We start from the raw sequence: 27,827 nt of genomic DNA on the forward strand, positions 1-27,827 counted from the left end.
AAGAACTCACACTGCAACGCAAGCAAATAAGACAGACGCTGTTCAAGGATGATGTTGTTTAGTCACTCAGTCACGTCTGGTTCTTTGCAACCCCATGGAGCGTAACCCACCATGCTCCTCTCTCCATGGGATTTTTCAGGCAAGAATACTGGAGAGGGTTGCCACTACCTTCTCCAGGGATCTTCCTGACTCAAGGATCAAAGCCTCGTCACCTGCTTGGCAGCCAGATTCTTTACCGCTGAGCCACCTGGGAAGCCCCAATCAAGGATGATCTAAGCTCAAATTCCAGGTCCATAACCTACCAGCTGGGTGACCTTGGACAAATGATTTAAAGCTCTCTACTGTCCAGTTTCCCCATCTGTAAAATGGGTAAAATTAACACCCTTATAAGAATGTTGGAAGGGATAAGAGACACAATGACAGTGAGATGCTTGGCTGAGGTGCCAAGGATCCATAATCACAGATGACTGATGTCAGCATATCAGGATGCTCTGGTGAAGAGCTGCTGGGTGGATCCATGTGCTAATTGTTCCCAGGTAATATGGGGATATTTTACCAGGGCCTCTTGCAGACAGTGCCCTAAGTAAAGGGAGTAACAAGTGAGGGTGATGTCAACCAGTTGACAGATATTTTAAAGACCTAATTACCTGCCCATCACTGTGCTAACTGGTGTAGGAGAGCCAAAAGAAGGCCAGGACCTGACTTGGCTGCTGCCCTTACAGAGCCCAAAGTCTCTCTGGGAAGAAACTGGGCTCGCCTGAGCCGATAAGAAACAAAAGCACAAAATCCTGCTCTTGCAGACAGACCCTGGGAGGTGGTGACAAGTGCAGAGTCACTGGAAGCGGGAGATCTGGGAGTATAGGTACAGGAGCCACGAACCTGCTAGTGGGTGGGGTGAGCCGGGCTCTGTCAAAGGTCCCTGAGTCACCTGACCCAAGTGGGGAGAACACCCCACCCTGAGGGGTCCAGGCGTGCCCAGGGACACCTGCAGGTCCCACCACCCACCAGCTTAAGGAAATAGAAAGAAAAGGGCATCTGGGCTGTCTCCATGCAATGGTTGTTCTGTGAGGCACCAGGCAAGGGGCTAAACAGGATGCAGGCTGAAGGAAGGTGCTTCCCGCCTACTGTGTACTTCCTGGGGGCAGATTCTGAGTCTTCCCCATTTCCCTCTCCAGCATGCAGCTCAGGCTCAAGCCCAAGCCCAAAGAAGGTGTTCAATTAGCGTGTGGAACTAAACGATACAGGAAAAGGGACCAGCTCCCGCCCCATCCCCACCCCCTGCCAAATGCTAGAATCCAAGGCAGAATTTGATTAAGTGCAGAAAGACGCAGGGGAAATACTATTTGAAGGAAGGAGTGATGGCATCCAGGCAGGCAAGGGCCCTGCTGGTCTGAGAGCTCCACTGGGGAGAAAGTGGCGTCTGCAGTCCCCGCTGTATTCCCAGCACCCAGGACACAGTGGGTGCTCCTGAGGGGGATCTGACACCGTTCCTGGAGGGTGGGCAGGACCAGGGCTGGTTGTGTCCACCTCCTTTTTAACCAGGTAGCATCCTGAGGGCAGGCTCCACCGTGTATTCATTGTTGCATCCTTGAAGCATTTCCCCACAATGATAAAGTACTCGATGATCTGATTTGAAGAGCGTAGAGACAACAGTATGTGAAAAGCCAAGGGAAGAGCATTTCAAAGAGGCAGCCCCAGGAGACTCGAGAGGAAATGGGGGGAGAAACTGCATTGGCTTTGGTCACCAGGGAGTCCTAGGCCACCTTTGCAAGAGCAGTTGAGAGACACTGAATTGTGAGATTAAAGAAGGAGGTGGTAAGAAGGAAGGTGGAAGAATAAACCTATTCCTTCCAGAGTTTAGTGGCAAAGGGAATCTCTAGAGTGAGCAGCAGAATCACGGGAGGTGTTTTGCTTGGGTGGTTTGCTGTGGGCGTTTTTACCTGCAGGAGGTCAGAACACGTTGTTGCTGTGTGAGGGGTGGTGGGGGAGAAGGACTGAGAGGTTTGGGGGATGGAATCAGGGACAGGCAGAGGAGAATCAAAAGGGTTGCTGGGGCACCAGTGAGGTCAGCAAACACTTCTCTGCTGTGGACACATCAGCAGGATTGTGACATTCTCTGACATTTCCTAGCGAGCCAGAGGTAGCCAGAGGGGGTGGACAGAGTGAAGAGAGGCTATTTCCCAAGGCTGAGAACTGGCAAGGCAGGGATGGCAGAGAATCAAGGGGTGAGAGGCTCCAGAGGGCTAGAGAGTGCGTGCTGAGTGGCTGTGAGCTGTTGAGTTGTGTGCGGGGGTGCTGGGTGGGAGCAGAGGGAAATGGTTGGGGGGGGTGGGCAGGCAGTGGACACAGAGGAGAACCTAGCCGGAAAGGGCATTTCCCCCCAAATAGTTCCTTACTATGACATCAGTGCTGAGTCTTTCTTTGGGGTTTGGCCCTGTGGACCACGGGGCAGGCAGCTCCTGACAAACCACAGCTCATCAGGATTTTCTGTGAATGGGTTTATCATGGGTTCTCCATCCACAGATGCTTCAGGGGACGTGATGAGTTTTCACTGGTTATCTTCATTAGTTAGTGTCACTGGTTATCTCATGTTCCACCTCTTAAGTATGATATTATAGCCAGAGGGGGGAACAGTGGAAACAGTGACAGACTTTATTTTTGGGGGGCTCCAAAATCACTGCAGATGGTGACTGCAGCCATGAAATTAAAAGACACTTGCTCCTTGGAAGAAAAGTTATGACCAACCTAAACAGCATATTAAAAAGCAGAGATATTACTTTGCCAACAAAGGTCCATCTAGTCAAAGCTATGGTTTTTCCAGTAATCATGTATGGATGTGAGAGTTGGACTATAAAGAAAGCTGAGCACCGAAGAATCGATGGCTTTTGAACTGTGGTGTTGGAGAAGACTCTTGAGGGTCCCTTGGACTGCAAGGAGATCCAACCAGTCCATCCTAAAGGAAATCAGTCCTGAATATTCATAGGAAGGACTGATGCTGAAGCTGAAACTGCAATATTTTGGCCACTTGATGAGAAGAACTGACTCACTGGAAAAGACCCTAATGCTGGGAAAGATTGAAGGCAGGAGGAGAAGGGGAAGACAGAGGATGAGATGATTGGATGGCATCACCGACTCAATGGACATGAGTTTGAGTAGACTCCAGGAGCTGGTGATGGACAGGGAGGCCTGGTGTGCTGCAGTCCATGGGGTTGCAAAAAGTCGGACATGACTAAGCGACTGAACTGAACTGACAGCCAGAGGCCCAGGGAGGCCAAGGTCAATTTAAGAACCTGAAACACAGAGCCCTGCAGTCCCCACGGTTGGGGCGGCTGGGGGTGGGGGCGGAGGGCACTACCTCTAGACCTCCTTTTGTCCCCAGAAAGGCTAGGGAGGGTGGGAGGGAAGGAGAGAAGGCCCTCCTCCCTGTTGCTCCCCGCCACCCCCACCCCACCAACAGCGCATGAAGAACTCTCACCCCCATGTTGAGATGCCTACCAGATGGAGAACTGTGAGTTGGGGTGGGGGGGTGGCGGGTATAGTCGACTCTGCTAGGAGGCGGTAGGAGGGCAGTCATGCTTTGCCAGCTTCCTGCTTTTGCAAAGACTGACCCATATCTAGGACTTCTGTCCCCCCTTGGTGTGTGTGGAGATTCATTCAAGCACTCGCTCTCACACAAACACATATTCTTCACCCACTTGCCACAGTGGAGAGGGCCAAGGGAGGCCCTTGTTCCTCTTAACCTAGAGGGCAAGGGCGATGATCCAGGCCTGGTTGAGCACTCTGACGGGTGGCTCCCTCTCAGCTCCCCCTTATTCTCTGGAGCCACAACTGTCCCTGCCTTTGTCCCTTCAAGTCTTGAGCTCCCTGACTCAGCCTGTTTCCCCAGTTTCCCAACAGTGGACAAAGCCCTCATCAGTGGGGTGGGGGTGGGGTTGGGGGCAGTGAGGGAGTCACTGTGAGCTTTAGAACCAGAGCTGCAGCCCTGTCCCCAGCCTTCAGTGTCTCTCAGCCTTCCTAGTTCAGAGGCCACCTCTAGGCCCCTCCCCACCTGGCCCTCATCTCCACAAGGCCAGGCCGATGAGGTGGACGTGAAGGAGGACCCTCCTCCCAGCTGGACAAAGTCTGACACCTGGTGGCCAAGGTGAGGAATGGCCAGAAGGGCCCCTTTTCAAAGTTCCCTAGGACTTCTTTAGAGCCGGGAAGGCCAAGGTGAAATAGGAGGTGATGGGAGGGAGGTTTGCATGGGGTGGTGGGGACAGGGCAGAAGAGACATCCAGCGGCAGAAACCCAGATCCAGGGGAACTTCTGCCTTCCCCCAGGCTCCTGAAGCCCATGAGGCCAGAGAAGCTGGAGCAGGAGGAAGGAGGATGTCTGAGGGGGTCAGTAGGGACCAGGAGGAGCTGCCTGAAAGAATTCTGGCCCCACACGGTGGGAAACAGGGCTCAGGGGTGTGAGTCTGGTGCCCAGAATCTCCAGCTCAGGGTGGGTGGCAGGGCCTGAGAGCCTGAGGAATGGGGGTGTTGGGGAGGGAAGGAGAGCGGCTGCACCCCACCGCCTGCTGGGCCCCAGGCAGCTGCTCCCTTCTCTCCACCTGCCCCCTCTTCTGAGCTCTGACAGGCCCTTCTCGCAGGCCCCACTGTGGAGGGGGGGGTAGGGAAGGGGCTCTTAGGGTGCATGCACAGTGCTGAGGCCCCCCCCATCCTGCCGCATTGTCTGAGCTAAGCCAGGCCTAATCCCCCTTCCCCTCGGAGCAGTCAATGGCAGGCCTCAGCCCTCAGGAAGGTGCTGGGATCCTATTCCAGGTCTTTTCTCTCTTTTTCTCTTGGGTTCCCCCAAGATTTTGGACTTGGCCTTGAGGCAAGGGCCTTGAGGCAAGGGCCTTGAGCGTTCCGAGGTCATTCCTGCTAGTCTCATCACCAGCCTCTGGGGATCAGGGCTGACAAGGAACCTACACCTGGGTCTCAGGAAATTCCCTGAAAGAGAGAGAGTTCAGCCCCCAAGCCAGACCTCTGGCCTGGCCTTCCAGCCTGAAGCCTGAACCACGACAGGCCCCAGGACAGCGGTTTTGGGGCTAGGCCAGGAGGTTGCCTGAGTAGGGATAGAGGTTTCAGGAAGGAAGAGCAAAAGAGGCAGACAGGGTTGGGGAGCAAAGAAGGAAAACACCTGAGGATGGGCAGGTGGGATGTCTGGCCTAGTTGCCAGCACAGCTTAGGAATCCAGATGCCAAGTTGGGCAAGGATGCCAACTGGACTGGGATGGCCCCAAAACCCCTGAGTGCCAACTCCTTCAGGCCCTGGGGCTTGAGCCCACTGCTGTGTGACTAGGAGAGGGGGCCATGCTGCCTGTGGAGAGTTTGCTCAACTCCAGGCCAGAAAGCCCATCCTAGGGTGCCTGCACTTGAACTGATAACCTGGACTAGGGAGACATCTTCCAGGCTGAGTAGGGCAGGCTAGCAGGGCCTGGACCAGGCAGGGCTGGGGGCAGCTGGCAGGGATTGCCCAGAGACTGCCCATGGAGCCAGCCAGGGTGCCAGAGGGGAGAGGGACTAGCTCAGGCAGCAGTAGGAGCCACTGTGGCCGCCCAGCCGCATACCCCATTTCACGCTCCCTGGGCGGTGGCAGGGCCCCACGGCTATCAGCTTTCAGGGGTGGGAGGGACCAGGAATGAGGAGGGGTCTGCCCCACCCATGGCTCCTTACTCCCTCAGGGCTTTGTGGGCTCAGAAGCTGGGTGCCACACACCTCCGGACACGCCCTCTGGGGAGGGGTGGTCACACCCACAGAGCCTGAGTACTCCCTGCCTGAATGGACCCCACACCAAAGCCCTTCCCACGCCTGGTGGAGAGGGCCTCCCTGTCTTCCTCCCCATCACAGCAAGGCCCCTGTCTCCCTCCGTGTGGGCCCCACTTAGTCCAGGAGGCAGACGGGGGGATTAGACCCGGCCCAGCCCAAACAGTAAAGCAGGGAAGGGCCCTCCAGCTCCATGCAGTGCACCCAGGAGCTCCCACTCCTCCACTCTGCTCTCCTCCAGGAAGGGATGGGGAGAGCCAGGCGGGAGGAGGCCCCTGCAGACACAGCCTGTTCCTGCTCCTCCGCCTCCTCTTTGGTGGTCTGTTCTGCAGAGCATTCTCCTCCCTTGTGCCCACACTCCTCCTGAGAGAGGGCACCCAGACCCACCCCACAGGGCACCCACCCTCCCTTGTGCCCTGGGAGGAAGAACCGGACGGGATCTGTAGAGGGCGATTAGCACTGGGCCAGGCCCTGCACTGATTCCCAGACTCCCACTGGCCAGCACTTTTGCCTGCTGCCAGGAAGTTGGTGAGGAGGAGGCGGGTACAGGGGTGAGTCAGCGATGACAGGAGCCCAAGGGACAAAGGTCATGGGTGGAGAATTGAGAGACACTGTTTACAGCAGCCCAGGAGGGGCTTCCAGTGCTAAGCCAGCCTCACAGTACAACTCATTTCTGGCCCTGTCATCCTCTCTCGTTTGTTAGGAATTTTATCCTTGCACTGCCATTTGTGTGTCTGTCTGCTTGCCTATTGGCCTGTGAGCTCCTGGGGGACACAGAGGGACAATGGTTTCACCAGGGCCCCACCATGCCTGTGACTTCCTACTTCCTACTTCCTGTTATTTTATTTTGGCTGCACTGGGATGCTTGTGGGATCTTAATTCCCAGAACAGGGATCGAATCTGTTCACCCTGCAGTGTAAGTGCCGAGTCCTAATCACTGGACTGCCAAGGAAGTCCTCAATACTTCCTACTTTCAAGAACCATTTCTGTCTATTTTAGTTGAGAGAATATGTGGGAAAGTGCTCAGGACAGAACTTGGCACACTGAGTAAGTGTGAGGTTTATTGTCGTATTTTCTGCTCATAATCTCACATTGGGACAAATTTTACTGACAAAGGACTAGGGGTCCAACACACTCTGGCCTCCTGCACCGTGTGGAATCTTCCTGAACAGAGGCCAGGCAGGGCCAGGCTGTGGGACCCCGGGACAGTTGAAGAGGCAAGCACTCGCCTGGACTAAGAGTGGGCAGTATTTCTGGGCTCAGACTGTGAGAAAGGAGCTTTCAGAGCCCCTGGGCTTCTCCAGCCAGCCAGGTCTCCTGGGGCCGGTGGGGGCGGGGTAGGAGCAGGGAAGGGGTCTGGATTAGCCCAAACTCTCTCCGGACCTCCAGACCTGCCCCCACAATGCTCTTCGGGCCAAGGGGCGGGAGTGGAAGTCTCCGGCTGGGCTCTGGGGAGTTATAGACCGGCCACGGGGATTAGTGAGGCTGAAAAGAACATTTGCCTAGGAAGGGAAAACGGGAAGTGAGAGGCCAAGGATAACGCTCTGTAAGTCCCCCGAGACCCACTGCAGACCAGTGTGGGGTGGCCGGAGGAGGTGGTGCCGTCTGGGGCATCTTGACAGGTCCCCCACTTAGCCTCCCCCTCTCCCCCAGAGCACAGCTGCATCAACTGCCCCGCCCCTGCCTGCACCGCCTGCCATTGGCTGGGACCAGGCCCCGCCCCGCAGAGGCGGCCTCTCATTGGCTTAGGTCTGCTGTTTGCATGCTTGCGGGGGTGGGGGAGACGCGTCATTCCCTGGAACCCTCCGACTTCCTTGCTGTTTGTCTGGGTCGTCCGTCTGCCCATCGCTGGCCCCAGGCTCGCTCTCTGGCTCCAGCCCTCTCTCGCTCTCTCTCAGCAGCTGTCTCTCGTGCCCGCTGGCCTGCCTCTCCTTCCCGGCAGTGGCCTCCTCCTCTGCCTGCCTGGGTGGCCGCCATGGGCCGGAAACGGCTCATCACTGACTCCTACCCTGTAGTGAAGAGGAGGGAGGGCTCCGCTGGGCACAGCAAGGGGGAGCTGGCACCAGATCTAGGTCTCTGAGATGTGGGAGGGCGGGAGGAGTGGACGTGAGGGACATGAAAGGACGTGGGCAGTGGAAGGGGAAGTGGAGTATGTCCTCTACTTCCGACACCCAGACTACTTCCGACAGCAGAGGCAGAAGGGTGGTGAGAGCTGGGGAACAGTGGGTCGACTGTGAGCCAAGGGGCAGGGCACAGGCCTGGGCAGGCCTGAGGAACAGCATATCATTGCAGGGGAAGAGCCCCTACCCCTGAGCGTGGATGAAGCGGAGCTGGAGCTGCTGAGGCAGTTTGACCTGGCCTGGCAGTACGGGCCCTGCACAGGTGAGAGCCCCTCAGGCCCAAGAGCACATCCAGGGGCCAGTCCTGCCACCCACACGTCTCCCAAGCAACCCCAGCCCCTGCCTGACCCTCTGGGCACGGTCTCCTGAGACAGTGGGGTGTGCAGGTCCTAACACACCCCTCCAAACATACTGTCCAGCCTGGACTTTCCCCTGCCCCCCCCCCCCCCGAGGCCTCACTGTCTTCTTTCCACTCCTACAGGGATCACACGGTTGCAGCGCTGGCATCGGGCAGAGCAGATGGGCTTGAAGCCTCCCCCAGAAGTGCGTCAGGTGCTGCAGAGCCACCCCGGGGATCCCCGCTTCCAGTGCAGGTCAGAGACAAGCCGGGGAGAGCTCTGGGGGGTGGGGCAGGGACTTCAGGTACCACTGGCCTGCTGGCTCCGGATGGGGGCTGTCCTGACCTGCGGGAGAAGTAGGGTGGCCTTGGGGATCAGCCTTGGGCAGGCAAGAAGGTTCTACAAGGTGCTGGGCTCAGGAGGCAGAAGCTTTCCTGCGTAATTCTTATCTCTGAGCTAACAGTGGAGTTAGAGTACACCTAGGGCCCAAGGGACTATTTCGTGCTCAAAGGTTGGCCAAGAGCTGGGGCTGGTGAGAGCAAGTGGAGAGACTTCACTGACGGGTTTCCCTCCATCCCGACCCCCCTGCACAGCCTCTGGCATTTCTACCCCCTCTGACGCGCCGCCGAAGACCTCCTGCCTGCTACTTGAGAACCGGACACAAGTGAGAGCCAGTTGCTGCCCCCACGGTTCAGCTCTGCTGTGGAGAACATTTGGCAGCAAAGAGGCTCACAGGGAAGGAAAGAGGCTGAATCTGGGTTCCAGGGCCCCCTCTGAGAATCGACACAGCGGAAGCCAGGTGCCCCCTACAGGCAGAGTGGTCTCTGAGGACGAGGGCTTGGCCATGACCCTTCTGAAGCCTGCCGTCCCTGGCATGATGTGGCAAAATCAGGCGCAGCTTTGGGCAGAACCAGACTCCGGCAGAAGGCAGATGACCTCAGAGGCCAAGGTGCACCCGCTCCTCAGGCTGGGAACTCAAGGGCAGAATGGCTGAGCTCACAGGGCAAAAGGTTCACTAGTGCTTATCAATAAAGAACTCTGAGCCTGGAAACCTGACCAGTCTCTTTTTGTGGCCCTGCCTGGGCTGTTGATAGGTGGCTGAGAACCAGAACCCTGCTTTCCTGCAAGGTGTTTGTGTCTCTTCCACTCCTAACCCTAGACCAGAGAGGAAGGAGAGACACCTTCAAAAAAAAACAACGGTCAGTCCTCACAAGCGCTGGGCAACCTCTGGCGCCCCCTGGTGGTGCACAGGAAAACGACTCTAGCCACCTTCACCGACCAGCCAGGAAAAAACCACTGAACCCATCACTTAGCCTGCCCAGTGCCCAACTCACAAAAATGGGTCCTTTGTCAGAGCAGGACCCATGGGCCCACTTATAAGGTCCAGACAGACATCACATTCCCAGAAAGCACCTCCACTTGCCACTGGGGGCCACCTGGCTCCAAAGCAGGGTTGGGGGAGAGTTTCAACCCACAGGACCTGCTCAGAGATGGCCATAATCTGAGAAGCTTCAGTAGGGAACTGACAGGTCCTGAAGATGGAGGAGAACTGGCTGTATCGACAAACAACGCTTAGGGGACCCTAGGACATGGAGAATGGAATCAGTACTTATGATACCTCAGCTCTCTGTCCTGCGGCAGCTGGAGACAGAACTATTAATTCCCTGGAAGCAGGCCCAGAGGGCAGCAAAGTAGTCTTTTTATTGAGCGCTGACCATGCCTCAAGTACTTTGAATGTATTATCTCTAAGTTTCCAAAAACATCTTCATAGTAGGTTTTACGTAGAAGGACACGGAAGCCTAGCCTGTTGTACAGAGTTGCCCAGAAGCACCAGCGGGCACGTGGTGGTGAAGAGACGAGGGGCCATGTGCACTAGGCTCTTCCCGTCTCCCCCTGCCCCGCCTGGCTGCTGAGCACCTGCTGCGTGCCGGACTCAGAGGCCCTCTGGGGATATCAGTGGGAGGAGATGGACAAAAACAAGCACGTAAGTATTATGTCAGGCAGTGGTCAGTGCTGGGCAAATGAGGGTGAGAGGACAAAGAGTGCCACGCGTGCTAGAGAGGCTGTGAGGGGAGATTCTGGCATCAGTAGCGCTTCGGGCAGAAGAGACAGGAAGCACACCCTCCCCAGGCAGGCGTGCTCCCAGAGGGAGCAAGGGGAGGGTGAGGGGAAATGGGGACAGAGGGGTAGCCAGGTTGGTCCCAGGGCTCCTTGCAGACCAGGGTGAGGAATCTGGATTTTATTCTGAGTAAGAGAAGAAGTCGTCAATGGGTTTTAAGCCAACAAATGACAAACTGATGGCTGTTGGTAGAAAACACAGTGGGGGGCTGGGGGCAGAAGAGGCAACACAAGCACTCAGGAGGCTGGGAGTTGGGCCTCGTGAGAGGTGATGGTGATGCGTCACCATGAGGTGATGGGTAGGACATGGAGGTAGGAAGTGGCCAGATTCCTTCTGTATTTTGAAGGAAGAACTGACAGGACTTGCTGATGGGTTGGCTGTGGGGTTTAAGCAAGAGAGGAGCCAAGGATAACTCCAAAGGGTTTGGCTTGAACAACTGGAAGAACAGAGTTCCCATTACTAAGATGGGAAAGATTGCGGGAAGGGGAGGGTGGGGCAGGGAATTAAGAGTTCAGATTTGAGGTCTGTGACACATCCAAGCTGGGGAGTCGGCAGTGGTGGATACGTAAGTCTGGAATTCCAGGAAGAGCTCTCAATTTGAGATAGAAATTTGGGCATCCTTTAGGTGGCAATGAAAGCCATGTGTGGGCATGAGATTACCTGAGTGAGTATAGATAGAGGCAAGGGCCTGAGCAAGGAGACTAAGGAGGGGCAAGACTGGAGGAAGTCAGGAGAGAGGAGGGCCTGGGAGGCCTGGGCAGAGGGTATTTCAAGGTCTCAGATGCCTCTGACAGGCTGGTAAAATAACCTGAGACGTGCACGCTGGACTTGGCCACGTGGAGGTCACTGGAGACAAGCAGCTCCCCTGGACTGGTGGGTATAGGACTGGGCCTAGAGTGGGCGCAGAGGGAGGGGCAGTGGAAGTGGAGACAAGGAGCAGGCCAGGCCTTTCAGGGACCTTTTATTGTGACGGGAGCAGAGAAGTGAGTGGCACCTAGAGAGGATGTGGGGTCAAGGAAAGGTGCTTATTATTGGTTGTCCTGTTCCATCTTTTGTGTTAGGATGACAGCACAGCATAAGGGCCCGGTGCAGGGAGAGACCGAGTGGGGTGCGGCACTGCAGGCCGGGGGACAGAGGAGGCAGTGTGATGAGTGGGGTCTCTGTGGAGTGAGGAGGGCCAGGACCAGTGCACAGGGAAGAGTGTGGCCTTAGATCAGAGCATCCAGTGATGGGAAGGGAGGCAGAGGGAGTGGGCCAGATGCAGGGAAGAGGACATGGCTGGGGCAGGGGACATTCAAGAATCAGATGTTTGCTGACAGCCTGGTACGCTGGGAGGGAGCAGATGTTTACCGAGCACTGACCCGTGCCATCTGCTGCGCTTCACGTCACCTAGCTGACTGCTCAGAACAGTCTCGTAAGGTGAGTATCAGCCACTTCCACAGATGAGGACACCGAGGCTGAGAGGAAAAGTGCCCAGCTTCATCAGATAGCACTAGGGCCCAGCTCCCACCCAGGCCTGCCTTCCTCCTCTGGGACCCCGCACCTGCATTCACACCCACACCTGCGCTCCAGGTGTTCAGGATGGCATCGAAAAGACCTACCCATGTGGAAAGTGAAAAACAACATACTACGAGTGCTACCCGGGGGCAGGTAGGAAGGTATAGACAGGGTTCTCAGGAAGGACCGAGCACGGCGTGTCACGGGGACCCTCACTGCAGGGCCCTGCGCCCAGGCTTGCCACATCCCGCTGCACGACCCCTGCTCAACCCTATCACACGTGGCCCCTCAACTCATCAGGCCGCTGCTTCTCAGACCTTTCCACTGCAGAATGAGCGCACACTCACCCCTGGGACCACTCTGAATATTCTTAGCAGTTGTATGTTTTATCTTTGGCAAATTTTGCATTCTATTCCATGGTATGTCTGAAGTAGTTGCTGTAACATAAAAACGGCTGAACCTGGGGTATCTCTGGTGGTCTAGCGGTTAAGACTCCCAGCTTCCACTGCAGGGGACGGTTCAATCCTGGTTGGGGAACGAAAATCCCCCATCATGCATCGTGCAGCCAAAAACAAAACAAAAACGGCTGAACTTACTTATCAAGTAAAATGAACCCCAGGAAGACGCATTCATGTGTGGCCTATGGCTGGTTTCAAATACCACAACACACCCACTACCACAAGCCAAGGCTGAGCAGCACGGCAAAAAGCACCGAGCGAGTGTGTATTGGGAGGAAATGGGAGGTCAGTGGCCCTTGACGGGTGAGTAAGAGTCAGCAGACAGAGGAAAACATTCTAGACTGAGGGAGTGGGCTAAGCAAAGGCCGTGAGGAGGGGTGGGTGTGTGCACCCAGGGGAAACGCGTGGGTACTGCAGCACGTGCTCTGTGAAAATCAGCATGGCCCAAAGCTAGCGTTTTGGTGCTTGCTACGGACCCAGCACTGTCCTAAGTGACCTTTGTCCTCACAGCAATCCTAGAAACGATTATAAACATTTTATAAGGCAGTCTAAAGAGGACACTCAGGCACAGAAAGGTTAAGTGCTTGCCCAGGATCACACGGCACATATGAGGGACAGGATTCGATCCCAGAGCCCGCTGCACAGCCTGCATTCATGTCACGTGGGATGACACTCGTGAGGGATGGCACAGGGCTTGACCCGGGGCCTTTAGTGTGGGCTCCTCCATGGTGGTGACAGTGCCTCAGGGTCCTGAGCAGAAAAGGGCGGGATAAAAGTAATCATTCTGGAGAATCTGCTGCCCAGGTAAGAGAGACTAGATGGAAAACAAACTGCAGGCAGGAGGGCCACGCAGGAAGCTCTAAAGTATTCAAAACATGGGTGCTGAGACCCAGATGAGCAGACAATGCAGAGGATAAAGTAAGAGAAGTCACAAAGGAAGCTGGCAAGACTTGCCTTTAGGAAGGCAAGGATGGGGAGGAGTGGTCAAACATGACTCAGGTTTTGAGCGTGGATGGATGAGAGAATGCTGGTGCCGTGGGCAGAAAAGAAGTGGAAACTGGGAGGGGAGGACAGGCTTGATTTCACGCATGTTTAGTTTGAGATGACAACAGGACGCCCGAATGGAAACACCTATTAGGCAATGGGAAGCCAGAGGGCAAGTGCTGAAGCAAGGACAGAGAGCGTGTGGAATCCAGGGGACTGAGGGAATCACATGCCTGGAACCGGCATTCGAGCCCATGAGCACAGATGAGTTCTCAGAGAGAGGAAAGGGAGACAGGGGAAGGTGGCACGGATAGGACCAAAGATCACACTTGGGAAAAGTCTCTCTAGAAGGTAGAAGACTAGCAAAGAGGAGGGGAGAGTGGCAGAGTGGCAGGAGGGGCCACGTCGTGTCCAGGAGGTTCCCGAGAACTTCACACGTGGTAGCACCTGTGTGATGATGCCAAGATATCAAGGAAGATCTCGTTAGGAGGAGATGGAAAGGAACAGTATGGCTCACCCTAATTTGGTCCCCACATTTCCTGCTTCCTTCTGTCCCAGTTTTGCAGTTCTCACTGGCAGCTCGGCTGTCATAGTAACCACCATGCCACACCCATCAATGAGGGGCACACTGATTCATTCTTTATTGACTCAGGTGTGGCAACATTTATCCACCTTCAAACTCAGACAAACTCACTGGTAGCGTGAGGGCTTAGGGAGCTAATTTACCAAGACACTTGAGTAAACAGGGAAAGGAAGATGTTTCTGAATTAGTCTAGGAGCAGATGGAGGCCACAGAGTGCCAGCTTGAGCGGGGCTGACACCACCTCGAGGACTTAGGGGATCTGGAACACGACTGCTAGTTTCCTCAGCAGGTAGGCTGGCCTCCAGTTCATCCACCTGAGTCCTGTTAGAAAACAGCTTCGTGCTGGTCTTGTGCTGGTCGTGGCAGATCAGAACCCTAGTCCCTAAGCTCCAGGAGCTCACTGCAGTGGGAGACAGAGAAAAGATGCGCCCAAGAACCGTAAACACTGCCACGAGACGGGTGTACACTGAACTCTGGGAACTCAGGCTTCCCGAAAACGGCCCTTTAGCTTAGCATCCAAGGATGAGCAGGGGCTTCCACATGGTGGACAAGTCCTGGGTAATTCTGGAGCCCTACTTCGGTCCTTGCTCTTCTGAAGGGACAGGCATTTCCTAGAGACCTCCTATGAGGAGGGAGCCTCTCACCTCACCAGAAGGTTCCCTTGGCTCCTCCTCCTGTGAGCCCCACCCTGACTGCATGCTCTTCTCTCCAGGCACTTTCCCTGAGGAGAGTTAAGGGTTCCACCTCCTCCCGTGAAAGTATTAGTCACTCAGTCGTGTCCTACTCTTCATGACCCCACGGACTATAGCCCGCCAAGCTCCTCTGTCCATGGGATTCTCCAGGCAAGAATACTGGAGTGGGTTGCCATTTCCTTCTTCAGGGGATCTTCCTGACCCAGGGATCGAACCCAGGTCTCCTGCATTGCGGGTGGATTCTTTACCATCTGAGCCACCAGGGAAGCTCATATTTTATTATGTAGCAATGTGTCACATTGCTACAACAGGACATTTCAGCATCTGCACTGCTGGAGAGTATTTTATCCTTGTCACCAGAGTAATCAGCACAGGCACTGCTGCATAGTAACCAGTCAATCTTAAGGGAGATCAACCCTGAATATTCACTGGAAGGACTGATCCTGAAGCTGAAGCTCCAGTATTTTGGTCAAAGGATGAGATGGCTGGATGGCATCACTGATGCAATGAACGTGAACTTGGGCAAACTCTGGGAGATGGTGAGGGACAGGGAGGACTGGTGTGCTACAGTCCACAGGGTTGCAAAGAGTCAGACACGAGTGGGCGACTGAACAACATCAACAACGAAGCACTCAGAGCTGAAAGAACCCTCCCACTTCACTCACACCTACTGTTTGATCCACTGGTCCTATCCAGCTTGTGAGAATCATTTAGGTCCCAGTTCTGAAGGCTAGTCCTGAACTCCAGTGCAATTTGGTCTCCTTCTAAGTCAATTCTTGGGGTTGTGTGACCTCGACGGCAGGAGTCATCTTTTCCTAGAGCCTTCTTATCAAGGAAGGCATCAAGGCTGTCGACTTCTAAAGTAGGATCCTCTTCCCCTCTCTGGGCCAGCCCACTGAGCATTCATCTGAGGTCCTCTGGGCTTCCCTTGTAGCTCAGTTGGTAAAGAATCTGCCTGCAACACAGGAGACCTGGGTTGGATTCCTGGGTCAGGAAGATCCCCTGGAGAAGGAAATGGCAACCCACTCTAGTATCCTTGGCCTGGAGAGTCCCATGGACAGAGGAGCCTGGCAGGCTACAGTCCACAGGGTCACAAGAGTCAGACCGACTTACTGACTAAACCACCACCACTGCCTCTCTGTGGATGCAGACAACATCCAGCTAACGTCTCTACGTGCTCTCAAGAGCACAGCCGCCCAGGGTCCTTTTCACCCCCACAGTGCTGGTGTGTAAACTGGGACAACCCCAAAGACACCAATTTGGCCTTGTTTATCACAATTACCGGTACACAGATCCCTTTCAGTTCGTATGTAGAAATGTATCTTACAGATACTCTTATATGTATAAAATAACATTATAGCACTGTTTGTAATAGCAAAGACTATGCTGCCGCTGCTGCTAGGTTGCTTCAGTCGTGTCCGACTCTGTGCGACACCATAGACGGCAGCCCACCAGGCTCCCCTATCCCTGGGACTCTCCAGGCAAGAATACTGGAGTGGGTTGCCATTTCCTTCTCCAATGCATGAAAGTGAAAAGTGAAAGTGAAGTCGCTCAGTCGTATTCAACTTGTAGCAACCCCATGAACTGTAGCCTACCAGGCTTCTCCGTCCATGGGATTTTCCAGGCAAGAGTACTGGAGTGCGGTGCCATTGCCTTCTCCATTTTATTGCAAAGACTATAAACAGCCTAAACATCTATCAATAAGGCAACCAGAAAGTAAGTAGTAGTACACGATGGATATCGTACTGTGAAAAAGTTTGAGGAAACTCTTTATGTATTGGTATAGAATAGGATAGTCTCTGAAATAAAGTTAAGTGGGAAAAAAAGGATTTACAGAACAACGTGCACACTATGCTACAGTTTGGGTTAAAATGTGTGTGTATTCACTTCTTTCATGCATATAATATCTCTGAAAGGATACCCACGAACTTGATACCATCAGCTGTCTTTGAGAGGAAGGTAACTTGGTGGCTTGGAAATAGGAATGAGGGGAAATTTTTCATTAAATGAGACTTTTGAACCTTGAATTTATAGCTATATTACCTATTTGATCAATCAATAAGAAAAAAGCCTCACCACATCCATGTTGATGTATTTATTTAACAAGTACTTCAGGGAACTAAGATCCCACATGCTGTTGGGCATGGACAAAAAATAATAATAATAGAAACAATTCCACTAGGATACAAGGGTTTTGTATCACATACTGCGATGGTTTTGTGCATATTCTGCACTCATGATGCCACACTCTTTTAACTATTCCAAATTCCAAATTCCATCCCAAATTCCACTGGGAGAATATAGGGAGAAATGAGGCTTCTACCTTCCATATGGTGGGGTCTTGGCAGTGGGAAGGTCCAGGACTCACTCCTCCTAGCTGGCCCATCTCCTTGTTCACTAGACCTCTGCCAGGCACTTGGCACTGCCCTACACTGGGACAAGAGGCAACTTGTCATGGGAACAGGTTTCACAAGAGTGCAAACATGATGAGTCCAATATAAGTCCAACCAGTTCATTCATTTATGCATTTAACAAATGCAGATGGGGCATCTGCTAGTGTGAGTAGTATGTGGAGTATGAGGCTTGGGTCCCAAGCCTAAAAGAGTTTTCAGTCTACTCTTAAATACATCAAAAGATGTGCCGCTTCATTCCACACAAGACTGGCAAAAGGACTTCCCTACTGGCTCAGTGGTAAATTGGCCCGCCTGGCTAATACAGGAGACAGGGTTTGATCCCTGGTTTGGGAGGATCCAACACACCTTGGAGCTGCTAAGGCCGTGCATCACAGTACTGAGCTCACGTGCCACAACTGCTGAAGCCCACACCCCCCAGAGCCCATGCTCCGTGACCTGAGAGGCCAGCACAATGAGAAGCCCGAGCACTGCAACGAAGAGGCGCCCCCACCTGACACAACTAGAGAAAAGCCTGCACAGCGATGAAGACACGGCCCGGCCAAAAATAAATAAATAAATAAGAAAATAAAACAAGACTGGTAAAAGCTGAAACACTTGGCCAGTGTACTCTGTTGACAAGGCTTGGGGGAAACACACAGGAGCAGAAAACATCACAGCCTCCGTGGAGGGGAATCTGGTAGCACTGACAAGGCGACACGGCACTTACCTTTGACCCAGCAACCCCACTTTTAGGAATTTACCCTGAAGAGTCTCTTCGACAAACATGAAACAACATATGCAAAAGCGTATTTGCTGGCATTATTCGTGAAAGCGGAATATTGGAAACCCCCTAAATTCTGGTTCACGGATTAAACAAACCCTCCCGATGGAATACTGTGTAGCCATTTTGAAAAATGAGGAAGATTTCCATTAGCTGATATGGAGTGATTACCAGGACAAATTGTTCAATACATAGTACACTACCTTTGGGTAAGAAAGATGGGAGACGAGAGATATATCTGAACAAAGAAACACTGGAACAGTAAACTAGAAACTAACAAAATGGTTACTGTTCGGGGTAGGCAAGAAGACAGTGGATGAGACAGGATGGGAATGAGATTTCTCTAAATATACTTTCTTATATAATTTCAGCTCTTGAACCACATAAACATTTTGCATATTTAAAAATATATCAAGAGAGATTTTCAAAAATCCTAAAGTTGAATATAAATGGTAGCAAATGAATCCAACTATATGTTAAATTAATAATATAACCTCACAGAAAAAGAATATAAGAATTGTAAATTTTGAACACAATTCATGGACTTCGTAAGAACAAAAGAACCACACACAAAAGAAATCTGGAGCTTTACTTAGTAGGTTTGTTGTTGATAAATGGTATTGGTATATAAATTTTAAAACTGTTTCTATTTTTGTATTAAAAATAGAAAAAAAAAGAATAACTATATAGATGTTGGGAACCAGAGACTTCACTGTGAAAAAAGGGAGATAAAATATGGAATTGAGGGATACTTCCCTGATGGTACAGTGGTTAGGACTCTGCACTTCCACTGCAGGGGCCATGGGTTTGATCCCTGGTCAGGGAACTAAGATCCCACAAACCATGTAGAGGGGGAAAAAAATTTTTAATAGGGGAAGGTGGGGAAGAGTCCTGAAGTGTTGGAGTTGAATTGGAGGTATCAGTATGTTGATTTTTTTTAAATTAACTTTATTGAAGTATCATATATCTACAACAAAACTACATAGATTTATTTTTTTAATTTTGGCTGCATCACCAAGATAACAGTTATGCACCAGTGTAACTACCAATCCAACCCAATTAAGATCTAGGACATTTTCATCAGCCCAGAAAATTCCCCCACTCTCCTTTGCACCTAGTCTCTCTCTCTTCTCCCATCTTAGACAATTTGATTCCTATAATCTAAGATTTGTTTTGTTGTTTCTGGAACTCATATAAATGCCACCATTCAGCATATCTGGCTACATCAATTCAATATAGAATCTGTGAGATCCACTCACATTATTGTGTATCAGCACTTCACTCATCTTTGCTGCTAAGTAATATTCCACTGTATGAATATATTAAAATGTAGTTATCTATTCATCAGTTGATGAACATTTGGGTTATTTCTAGTTTTGGACTCTAATGAATCAAGCTGTTATAAATATTTAGGTGCAAGTCTTTGTATAGGCACATATTTTCATTTCTCTCAGGTAGATGTCAGTCAGTCAAATTGCTGGGAGGTGTAACATAATATACACTCAGTTCTACAAGAAGCTGCCCATCTGTTTTCCAAAGTGGTTCTACTTCTTATATTATTTTTTAATTAATTAAATTTTTGTTCCTGCACTAACTTTCTCTGTTCTTTGTATATTTTCTATTTCATTAATTTTTGCTCTTCACTATTGCCTTTGGGTTTAGCTTGTTCACTTTTTTACTTTTATTCTTTTTTTGAGATAGTATTCATATAACTGCCACTATAAACGTGTATAATTTGGGCTTCCTGGTGGCTCAGTGGTAAAGAATCCGCCTGCCAATGTGGGAGACACACGTTTAATCCCTGGTCCAGCAAGATCCCTCATGCCGCAGAGCAACTAAGCCTGTGTACCGCAACTACTGAGCCTGTGCTCTACAGCCTGCCCACCACAGCCACTGAAGCCCGTGCGCCTAGAACTAGTGCTCTGCAACGAGAAGCCACTGCAATGAGAAAGCCACGCACTGCAACTAAAGAGGAGCCCCCACTCACCGCAGCTAGAGGAAGCCTCACAGCAATGAAGACCCAGCACAGCCAAAAATAAATAATTACTCAAAAAAAAAACATGTACAATTCAATGGTTTTTAGTATATTCACTATGTGTGCAATAATCGCCATCATCTAATTCCAGAACATTTTCATTACTCTATTAGCAGTCAGTCCTAGTTCTCCCCTGCCAACCACTAGTCTGCTCTCTCTGTGGACCTGCCTATTCTGAGTATTTCATGTAAGTGGACTCATACAATATGCAGCCTTTTGTGTCTGACTTCTTTCACTTAGCATAATGTACTCAAGATTCATATATGTTCTAATATGTAACTACTTTATTTATTTTTATGGCTGAATAGTATTCCATTGGGCCAATATATCATATTTTGTTTATCCATTCAATAGTTGATGGACATTTGAATTGTTCCTACTTTTCCGCTAAATGACTATGTGGCTATGAACACGTATGTATGAGTTTTTATATGAATATATGTTGGGTATATTTTTAGAAGTAGAACTGCTGGATCATGTGGTAATTCTGTTAAACTTTTTGAGAAACCACCAAACCTTTTCTGGCTTCTTAAGGTAGAAACGTAGAATACTGACTTTAAAATTTTCTTTCTTTTTTTTCGGATATAAGCATTTAAAGTTAAATATTTTCCTCTAAGAACTTCTTTAGCTGCACTATACAAATTTTGATATGCTGTGCTTTCATTATGGTTCAGCTTTAAATATTTTCTAATTTCATTTGTTTTCTCAACTCATTAGTTATAAAGAAATAGTCTTTAATTTCTAAACATCTATGGATTTTCTAGCTATATTATGTATTTACTTCTAACTTAATTCCACTGTGATTAGAGACCATATTCTATGAGATTTTAATCTTCTGAAATTTACTGAGATTTATTTTTATGGCCAAGGATATAATCTAGCTTAGTGAATATTCCATATGTACTTGAAAAAAAAAGTGCATTCTGCATTTATGGGGTGGAGTTTCTTTAATGTCAACTATATCAGGTTGGTTGGTTGTATTGTTTAGATTTTCTAAATCCCATTGCTCTCTTGCCTATCAGTTATCAGTAGAGGGGTTTTCAAATCTCTGACCGTAATTATCCTTTTGTCTGTTTTTCCCTTTAGTCCTGTCAATTATTATTTCATTTTCTGTAGTTCTGCTATTAGGTGTATACATTTAGGATTCAGGTTGTGCTAGCGGTAAAGAATCTGCCTGCCAATGCGGGAGACATGAGATGCAGGTTTGATCCCTGGGTCTAGAAGATCCCCTGGTGCAGGGCAAGGTAACCCACTCCAGTATTCTTCCCTGGAGAATCTCCATGGACAGAGGAGCCTGGCGGGCTAGAATTCATGGGATCGCAGATAGTCGGACAGGACTGAAGCGACCATGCATGCGCACACATTTAGGATTATATCCTCCTGTTCAACTGACCCTTTTTTGATTATGAAATGCTTTTTTCTCTGCTACTTCTCCTTGTCTCAACATTTACTTTATCTGATACTAATGTAGCCATACCAGCTTTTTATGTACATAGTATATCTTTTTTTCATCTTTTATGGTCTGTATCTGTATATTAACATTATATCTTATATATAAATAGTTAACCCTTGAACAACACATATTTGAACTGCAGGGCCCACTTATACATAGATTTCTTTTCAATAAATACGCACTACAGTACTAAACTGTCAGCGGTTGGTTGAATCGTGAATGCAGAACTGCAGATAGGGAGGGCCAACTGTAAAGTTAACACTCAACTTTTCCACCGCTGGGTGGTTGGCGCCCCTTACATTTGCACTGTTCAAGGGTCAACTATAGTCGGGTCTTCATTTTTTAATCTGAGCAGCTCTGTTTTTTCCACTGGAGCATTTATATTTAGTGGAATTATTAATACAGTTGGGTTTAAGTCTGTGTTAGTTTGCAAGGGCTGTCATAACAAAGTGCCATGGACTGGGGGCCTCAAACAATAGAAATTTATTTACTCACAGCTCTGAAGCAAGAAGTCTGAGATCATGGTGTTGGCAGGTTTGGTTCCTTCCGAGGTGGGTGGGAAAGGATCTGTTCCAGGCCCCAGTCTTTGGCTTGTAGACAACCATTGTCCCCCTGTGTCTCCACCTTGTCTTCTCTCTGTACATGTCTGTGTCCAGATTTCCTCTTCCTATAAGGAAACCCGTCATATTGGATTAGGGTCTACCCTAATGACCTCATTTTAACGTAATAACTCTATAAAGATTCCACCTCCAAAAAATTTTAAAAAATTTAAGAGACAAAAAAAAGAAGACACTACCAAGAAATTATAATATGCATTGCTAATTTATCACAGTGTAATTGAACACATTTCACAAAAGAAGCTTTAATTTCATTTATTCTCCCATCCTTTGTATTATTATCATATATTTTATTCTTACATATATCATAAACTGCATCTTACACTTATATTGCTTTTGCTGTAAGCAATTATTTGTCTTTTATGGCAATTAAGAGAAGAAAAAAAAATTATTTTATAATTACCCAGAATTATCAATTCTGTGGCTCTTCATTCCTTCTTATAGATCCAAGTTTCCAAATGTTTCCTTTCAGCCTGAATAATTTCATAGTATTTCTCATAGTGCAAGTCTGCAGACAATAAATTTTCTTATCTCTCATTTTTCTGAAAATTTTTTTATTTCTCTTTCATTTTAAAGGGTATTTTCATTGGATATAGAACTCTAGACTGAAACTCTCCCTTTGTCAGCAATTTAAAAGTGTGATTCCTTGTCTCCTATCTGTCTTCTTCCTCTCATAGTACCTCTGTATCTAACGTGTCTTGGTTCAGCATCAACATTAATGAGATAAAGCAACATTAAATGACCAAAACAATGCAACAGAGAGAACATGTCCCTCATGTGGTATTCTTGCAAAAAGGTTTAACTTGAATTTAATTGTGAAGAAACATTCAAAGAAAATTTAAATCAAGAGATATTTTACCAGAAAACTAGCTTAGATCCTTCAAAAATATCAACGTCATGAAAAACAAGAAGGCAGGAAAACTAGATTTTCGGGATATTTGGAGAAATGCTATTATGGCCTAATTAGCCTAGATAATAATACTGCATTGTGAAATTTCTTGGTCGCTATAATAAACAGTTCCACAGATCCTCATAAAGTTGAACATAGACTTACCATATGACCCAGGAATTCCACTTCTAGATATATATCTGAACGAACTGAAAGCAGGGACTCAAAGAGATACTTGTACACCTGTGTTCATAGCAGCTTTACTCACAACAGCCAAAAAGTGGAACAAGCCAGCTGTCCCTCAACAGATGAGTAACTAAACAGAGTGTGATCTATACAGACAATAGAATATTGCTTAGGAATGAAATTCTGATAATGCTTCATGAGTGAACCTTGAAGACATTATGCTAAGTGAAATAAGCCAGACACAAAAGGACAAATATTGCATGGTTCCACTTACTGAGAACAGACAAATTCATAGAGACATAAAGTAGGATAGAGGTTGCCAGGGGAGAATGGAATATTTACTGGGTACAGTTTCCTTTCAGGATGATGGAAAAGTTCAAGAAGTGGATAATGATGATGGTTGACAGCATTGGGAAGAAACTTAATGCCACAATTATATACTTAAAATGGTTAAAATAGTAAATTTCATGTTATGTATATTTTACCACAATTTTTAAAAAGGATATTGCAGTTATGTGAGAAAATATCCTACTTTTAGGAGATATGGGCCAAAATATTTAGGGGTGAAGTCTCTTAATGCCTGAAACTTATTTTTAGTGAATCTAGGGGAAAAAAAAGTAATGTGGCAGAAGATTAACAACTGGTGAATTTAGATATGTGTTCACTGTACTACTGCTTTCAACTAAATCTGAAAATGTTCAAAATAAAAAGGTGTTCACTATATATATATGTATATATATAAACTCTTATTTATTTGGCGGCACTGGGTCTTGGTTGTGGCATGTGGGATCTAGTTCCCTGACTAGGGATCAAACCCAAGCCCTCTGCATTGGGAGCTCAGTCTTAGCCACTGGACCACCAGGGAAGTCCCTTAATAAATATTTTAAAATGAATAAATGAACGTGACAGAGGACCTTTCTAGATAGAAAGAACAGCAGGAACAAAGGTTAAGGGGAAGAAAAGTTGTTTTTAAGAAACAGTGAGTAATCTAGTTTGATTTGAGTCAAAGGTGCATACTAGGACGTCCTGGGAGATAAGTCAGAAAGGTAGGCAGGCTGTGTGCCAAACTGGGAAAAGCCTTGAACAAAAGAACAGAGAGTGTGTACTGTACTTGGCAAGCAACAGCAGCACCATGGAAGGCAATAAACATGGGAGTAACACATGAAGTGATGTAATTCTCCTGAAAGATTAATCTAGTCAGGACACTCTGGACAGACCAAAGGGCATCACAGTTGGGAGGCTATTACAGTAGTCTAGGAGTGGGAGCAGGAGCTTGGGTTAGGTAGAGGAAGTGGGAATAAAAGGCAACTGTTTTGTGGAGGACCCACAGAATTTGATAACTGATTACATGTGAAAAGTATGGGTTATCACCCTGAGATTTACACCTGGGTGTAAATAAAAGAGGTGGGAAAGTCGACAGGAGAGAAAAGTTTGAAGCTCAAGGCTTGAAGAGAAGAATTATAAGAAAAAGGAATAGGTTTAGCTTTATCCCTGTCTTCCTGTCAAATGAATCCTTCACAGACCCCCAGGCTGTCAAACAGTCCAACTTGAAACAGAGTTCTCCATTAGACCAGCCTCACCTGGCCCCACAACCCATCCCCAAGACCAGCAGGCCCTTAGAGCTGACTGGTACCCTGAGTTCTTCTCTGGACTACAACCTTCAGGATCGCTTCAACCTGATTCCTTTGCACTTGGCTTTCAGGTAGTTCTGTCCGCTTGCTCTAACTTCCTTTCTTTTCGGAGTCCTTTTTCCTTTGTAAGAGGAGAGGAATCAAGTATCTGCCTGAGAGCACCAGTCCTCCAACATGCAGGCCAAGCTCAGCCCTCCTAAGCAGCTCAGGCATGAGTGGCCCGGGGTGGAGGGAGCGGAGGGAAGAGAGGACATAGCAGGGCTGAGGTGAGGGGGAGGCTGCAGCAGGTGGGTGGGGCAGCAGGGACCACCTGGAGCATATCTGGCTGCAGCGAGAGCCTGTAGGCCTTGCTCCAGCCAGGCACACCTGCCGTACAGGGCCCCTAGTAGTACTGGGGTTTGGGGGGATCTCTGCCGACCAGATCAGTCATCCCACTGACCCTCAAATAATTCTATTTGTTGCCCCCAAACCACTTACTCTATCCCCATGGCACTCAGCCTCCCAGTTTCCCCAACTTCCCATTTCTGTTTAGGAAATAAAAGCTTGGGGTCGGCAGGAGAGCGGACATTCTCAAGAGGCAGAGTTCAGTATAGCACAGGAACATTTGGGACATGGAGACAATCAGACTGTGCCCAGAACTAGACAAGGCATTAAGCTGAGCCACCAGTGAGAGTGGAAGCCATGGAGAAAGTCAGCGGTCTCGGAACCAGTTCTCCAAACCAAGAGATGAGCTGCACAGCAGAGTGCGGCCTGCGGAGACAGGTGGCGTGAAGACATGCCCAGCTTCACGCTATTTCAGGCTGTGTGAAGATCAATAATGTAGGGTGCATATAATCAGCTCTTTTTCCCCATGCCAGCCTCCAGGGCAGCCTTCTTCACCCAAACTGTTGCCCAACCTCCACAATTATGTCTGGCCTGAGTCAGGCCAGCATGTGGGGCCTTGCTTTAGCCAGGGTTTACTCTGTATGCCCCTCCCTGCCACTCTTGCCTCCCCAACTTTACCTCCAAGGCTTACTGAGGGGTGCCAGTGGGGTAGGGGGTGACATCACTGCCCAGACCAGGGAATCCCACTGGGCAGATGTTACCAACTTGCCTCCCCACCCACTGGGAAGACAGCTTTCGTATTCTTGGTCTTCAAGCCCAGATACAGAATTCCCTAAAATGTCCTAACCCTCCAAGGCCACTGCCTGGGAACCAGCAAGCCTGGCAGAGAAAGGAGAGGAATTGCCAGCACTGGTATGACCTGCTGCCATGGAAACAAGTCAGCATTGTGCAAGGATGTGAGAGTGAGAGGCTCTGGTCAAATATGCTCAATGACAGAGAAGCTGGGCTGGAAAACTGGGGAAAATGGACTGGGAATTCTGGCTGAAATGGGAGGAGGGAGAGCTCTGGTTTAACTGCAGGTTAGCCTCGGACTGTGGCCTTATCAGGAGGCAGATGGCACACCTTCAGTGACAGCCAAGGCTGTAGAAAGACCCCTGGTCTCAGTGCTACCACTGGCTCTTTGACCTGAACCTAAAAACTCAATATCCCTCAGATGGGAAAGTGAAAGTCCTAAGACTTTTCAGCTGTTGTAAATTGCAATAGATCACCATGACCCTGCAGTAGGCTGACGTCGGCAGGCCCCGAGCTGCACCAGGTCTGGCGTAATTAAGGCTTCCTGGAGCACTTCACTACACGGGAATCCTGACACACCCAGCAGGCACTTCCCTGCAGCCAGTGCAGCAAGCTGGAGAAGCAGGAAGGAGGGGACGTGCAGGATCCCAGGGTGGGCGCACACGTTACCAGGAAGATGGTGTAACAGCTCACTTTGGGTCACATCTCCAGGAAAAGGAGCATTTGTGGCCTCCAGACGTCCTGCGCCACATCTAGTGAGAAAACGGAGTGTCAGCTGTGGTCCATTCCTTCCTTGGTTGTACCCACTTAACCTCTCCCCAGCTTCCTTGTGCAGATGACCACATCCTCTGTGAACAACAGAAGATCCCAGGGGACATCTAAACAAGACTTGGGAGGGTTTGCCCTGTCCTCAAGCCATTCTCCCTTCAATCTTCTCTGTTCTGCCTTCCTCAAGTAAAAGCTCCATCCCAGATCCTAAAGAAGTTCTCCACACCCCAGGTCACTGGACAGCTGCTCTGAGCGGTCCGCTTCAGCATCAGCTCCTGGCATAAGTTCAGCCCTAGGCGGGCCTGTGGAAGGGCAGGGCCTAGAAGCCAGCCTGAAGTTGGTGCTGCTGAGCCAGCCTCATTCCTTTGCAGCAGCTGTTGGTCTCAACAATCTGTTGGTGTGGTACATAGTTTCCCACTCCCACGTGGGTCAGAGCTGGGAGAGAAATATCTCTGCGGAAGAACGGGCCATTGAAAAAGAAGAGCCAAGAATGACACAAAAGCCACAAGAGCCAAAGGACTGTCCATCACTGGTCCTCAAGATTGCTTCCCAATCCTGTGCTGAACTGAGGCTGAAGGGAAGAGATACACCGGCCCTGAGATACATCCAGCCTTGGGTAAGAAGGCCTCGGTTTTCCCATCTGGATCAGCCTATAAAACCATCCTGCCTGGGAGGAAGTGACTCCAAAAATTAAGTTTTCACAATGGCTAAGGAATATTTTTGAAAATATCAGAACTGATGGCTGGGATGGGGTACAGCAATTATTACAGGTAGGCTAAAAACTCACTCCCATTTAACCATCAAAAATCTGAGATGGTTCTATCATTACCCCTAGTTCTGCAAATCAGGAAACTGAGCCTCAAGAGATGTAGCCACTTTGCCAAAAGTCACATACCCAAGTGTCTCTGGCTCTTCTTGGCCAGACCATACAGGTCCCCCCCCTTTTTTTTTTCCTTTTTGCATTTGGTCTGCAATGAGGGACAATGACCCCATACCTGCTAGACGAGACTTTAGGGATCATCTGCTTCAATCTCCTTACTTTAGAGAGAGGAAACGGGCCCAGAGAGATAAAGGGACACGTTCCTTGGGTCTCACAGAGTCAGGAACTGCTCTGCAACGGAATGGCAATGTGCACAAGAGTACGAGTCGAAGCTCCATTTTACAGAGGGGGACGTGAAGCCCTGAGCGCAGGTCCCCGATCCATCACAGGCAGAGCGGGATCCAACTCCCGGTGCGTCAGTTATCCTGCCGGATGCTACCGGCACCTTCACCTGGGGCGCCAATCATCAACTCACCTGCCCGCGCCCCGGGAATACCTGTCGGCGGCGCGCAGGCTCTTGGCAGGGGGTGACAGAGCGCTGAGTGGGACCAGCAGGGCC

The 27,827-nt window shown here is 49.7% G+C and overlaps 1 protein-coding gene, 1 long non-coding RNA gene and 1 other non-coding gene across 11 annotated transcripts; 2 read left to right on the forward strand and 1 right to left on the reverse strand.

The window, feature by feature from the left end:
* The first annotated feature begins 7,565 nt into the window (after positions 1-7,565).
* POLD4 (DNA polymerase delta 4, accessory subunit) lies at positions 7,566-9,297 on the forward strand. The gene is made up of 4 exons (XM_055580675.1): positions 7,566-7,860; positions 8,081-8,170; positions 8,390-8,501; positions 8,840-9,297. Exons 1-4 carry the CDS (start codon positions 7,764-7,766, stop codon positions 8,862-8,864), a joined length of 324 nt encoding a protein of 107 aa, XP_055436650.1. The 5' UTR covers positions 7,566-7,763; the 3' UTR covers positions 8,865-9,297.
* Positions 9,298-13,921: 4,624 nt separating this feature from the next.
* On the reverse strand, positions 13,922-27,735 carry LOC129652268 (uncharacterized). 9 transcript variants are annotated; one of them, XR_008714512.1, is made up of 6 exons: positions 27,444-27,735; positions 26,374-26,432; positions 24,514-25,364; positions 22,262-22,366; positions 21,737-21,908; positions 13,922-15,534 (listed from the first exon to the last, which is right to left on the reverse strand). It is a non-coding gene; the product is annotated as an uncharacterized LOC129652268 (long non-coding RNA). The 9 variants fall into 9 exon arrangements; XR_008714508.1 differs by having other exon boundaries at positions 26,350-26,432; XR_008714507.1 differs by lacking the exons at positions 22,262-22,366; positions 24,514-25,364 and adding an exon at positions 16,903-17,006 and having other exon boundaries at positions 26,350-26,432.
* Positions 18,507-18,579, forward strand: TRNAG-UCC (transfer RNA glycine (anticodon UCC)). The gene has a single exon. It is a non-coding gene; the product is annotated as a tRNA-Gly (tRNA).
* Positions 27,736-27,827: the final 92 nt, after the last annotated feature.

Source organism: Bubalus kerabau, chromosome 5, assembly GCF_029407905.1.
Source record: "Bubalus kerabau isolate K-KA32 ecotype Philippines breed swamp buffalo chromosome 5, PCC_UOA_SB_1v2, whole genome shotgun sequence".
In the NCBI taxonomy this organism is placed as follows: domain Eukaryota; kingdom Metazoa; phylum Chordata; class Mammalia; order Artiodactyla; family Bovidae; genus Bubalus; species Bubalus kerabau.

Bases quoted from the DNA above. Each gene is read 5' to 3' on its own strand.
- POLD4 (XM_055580675.1), top strand. From the start codon at position 7,764: ATGGGCCGGAAACGGCTCATCACTGACTCCTACCCTGTAGTGAAGAGG. The intron at 7,861-8,080 runs GTCTCTGAGATG...ATATCATTGCAG, and splicing joins GGAGCTGGCACCAGATCTAG to GGGAAGAGCCCCTACCCCTG. The intron at 8,502-8,839 runs GTCAGAGACAAG...CCCCCTGCACAG, and splicing joins GATCCCCGCTTCCAGTGCAG to CCTCTGGCATTTCTACCCCC.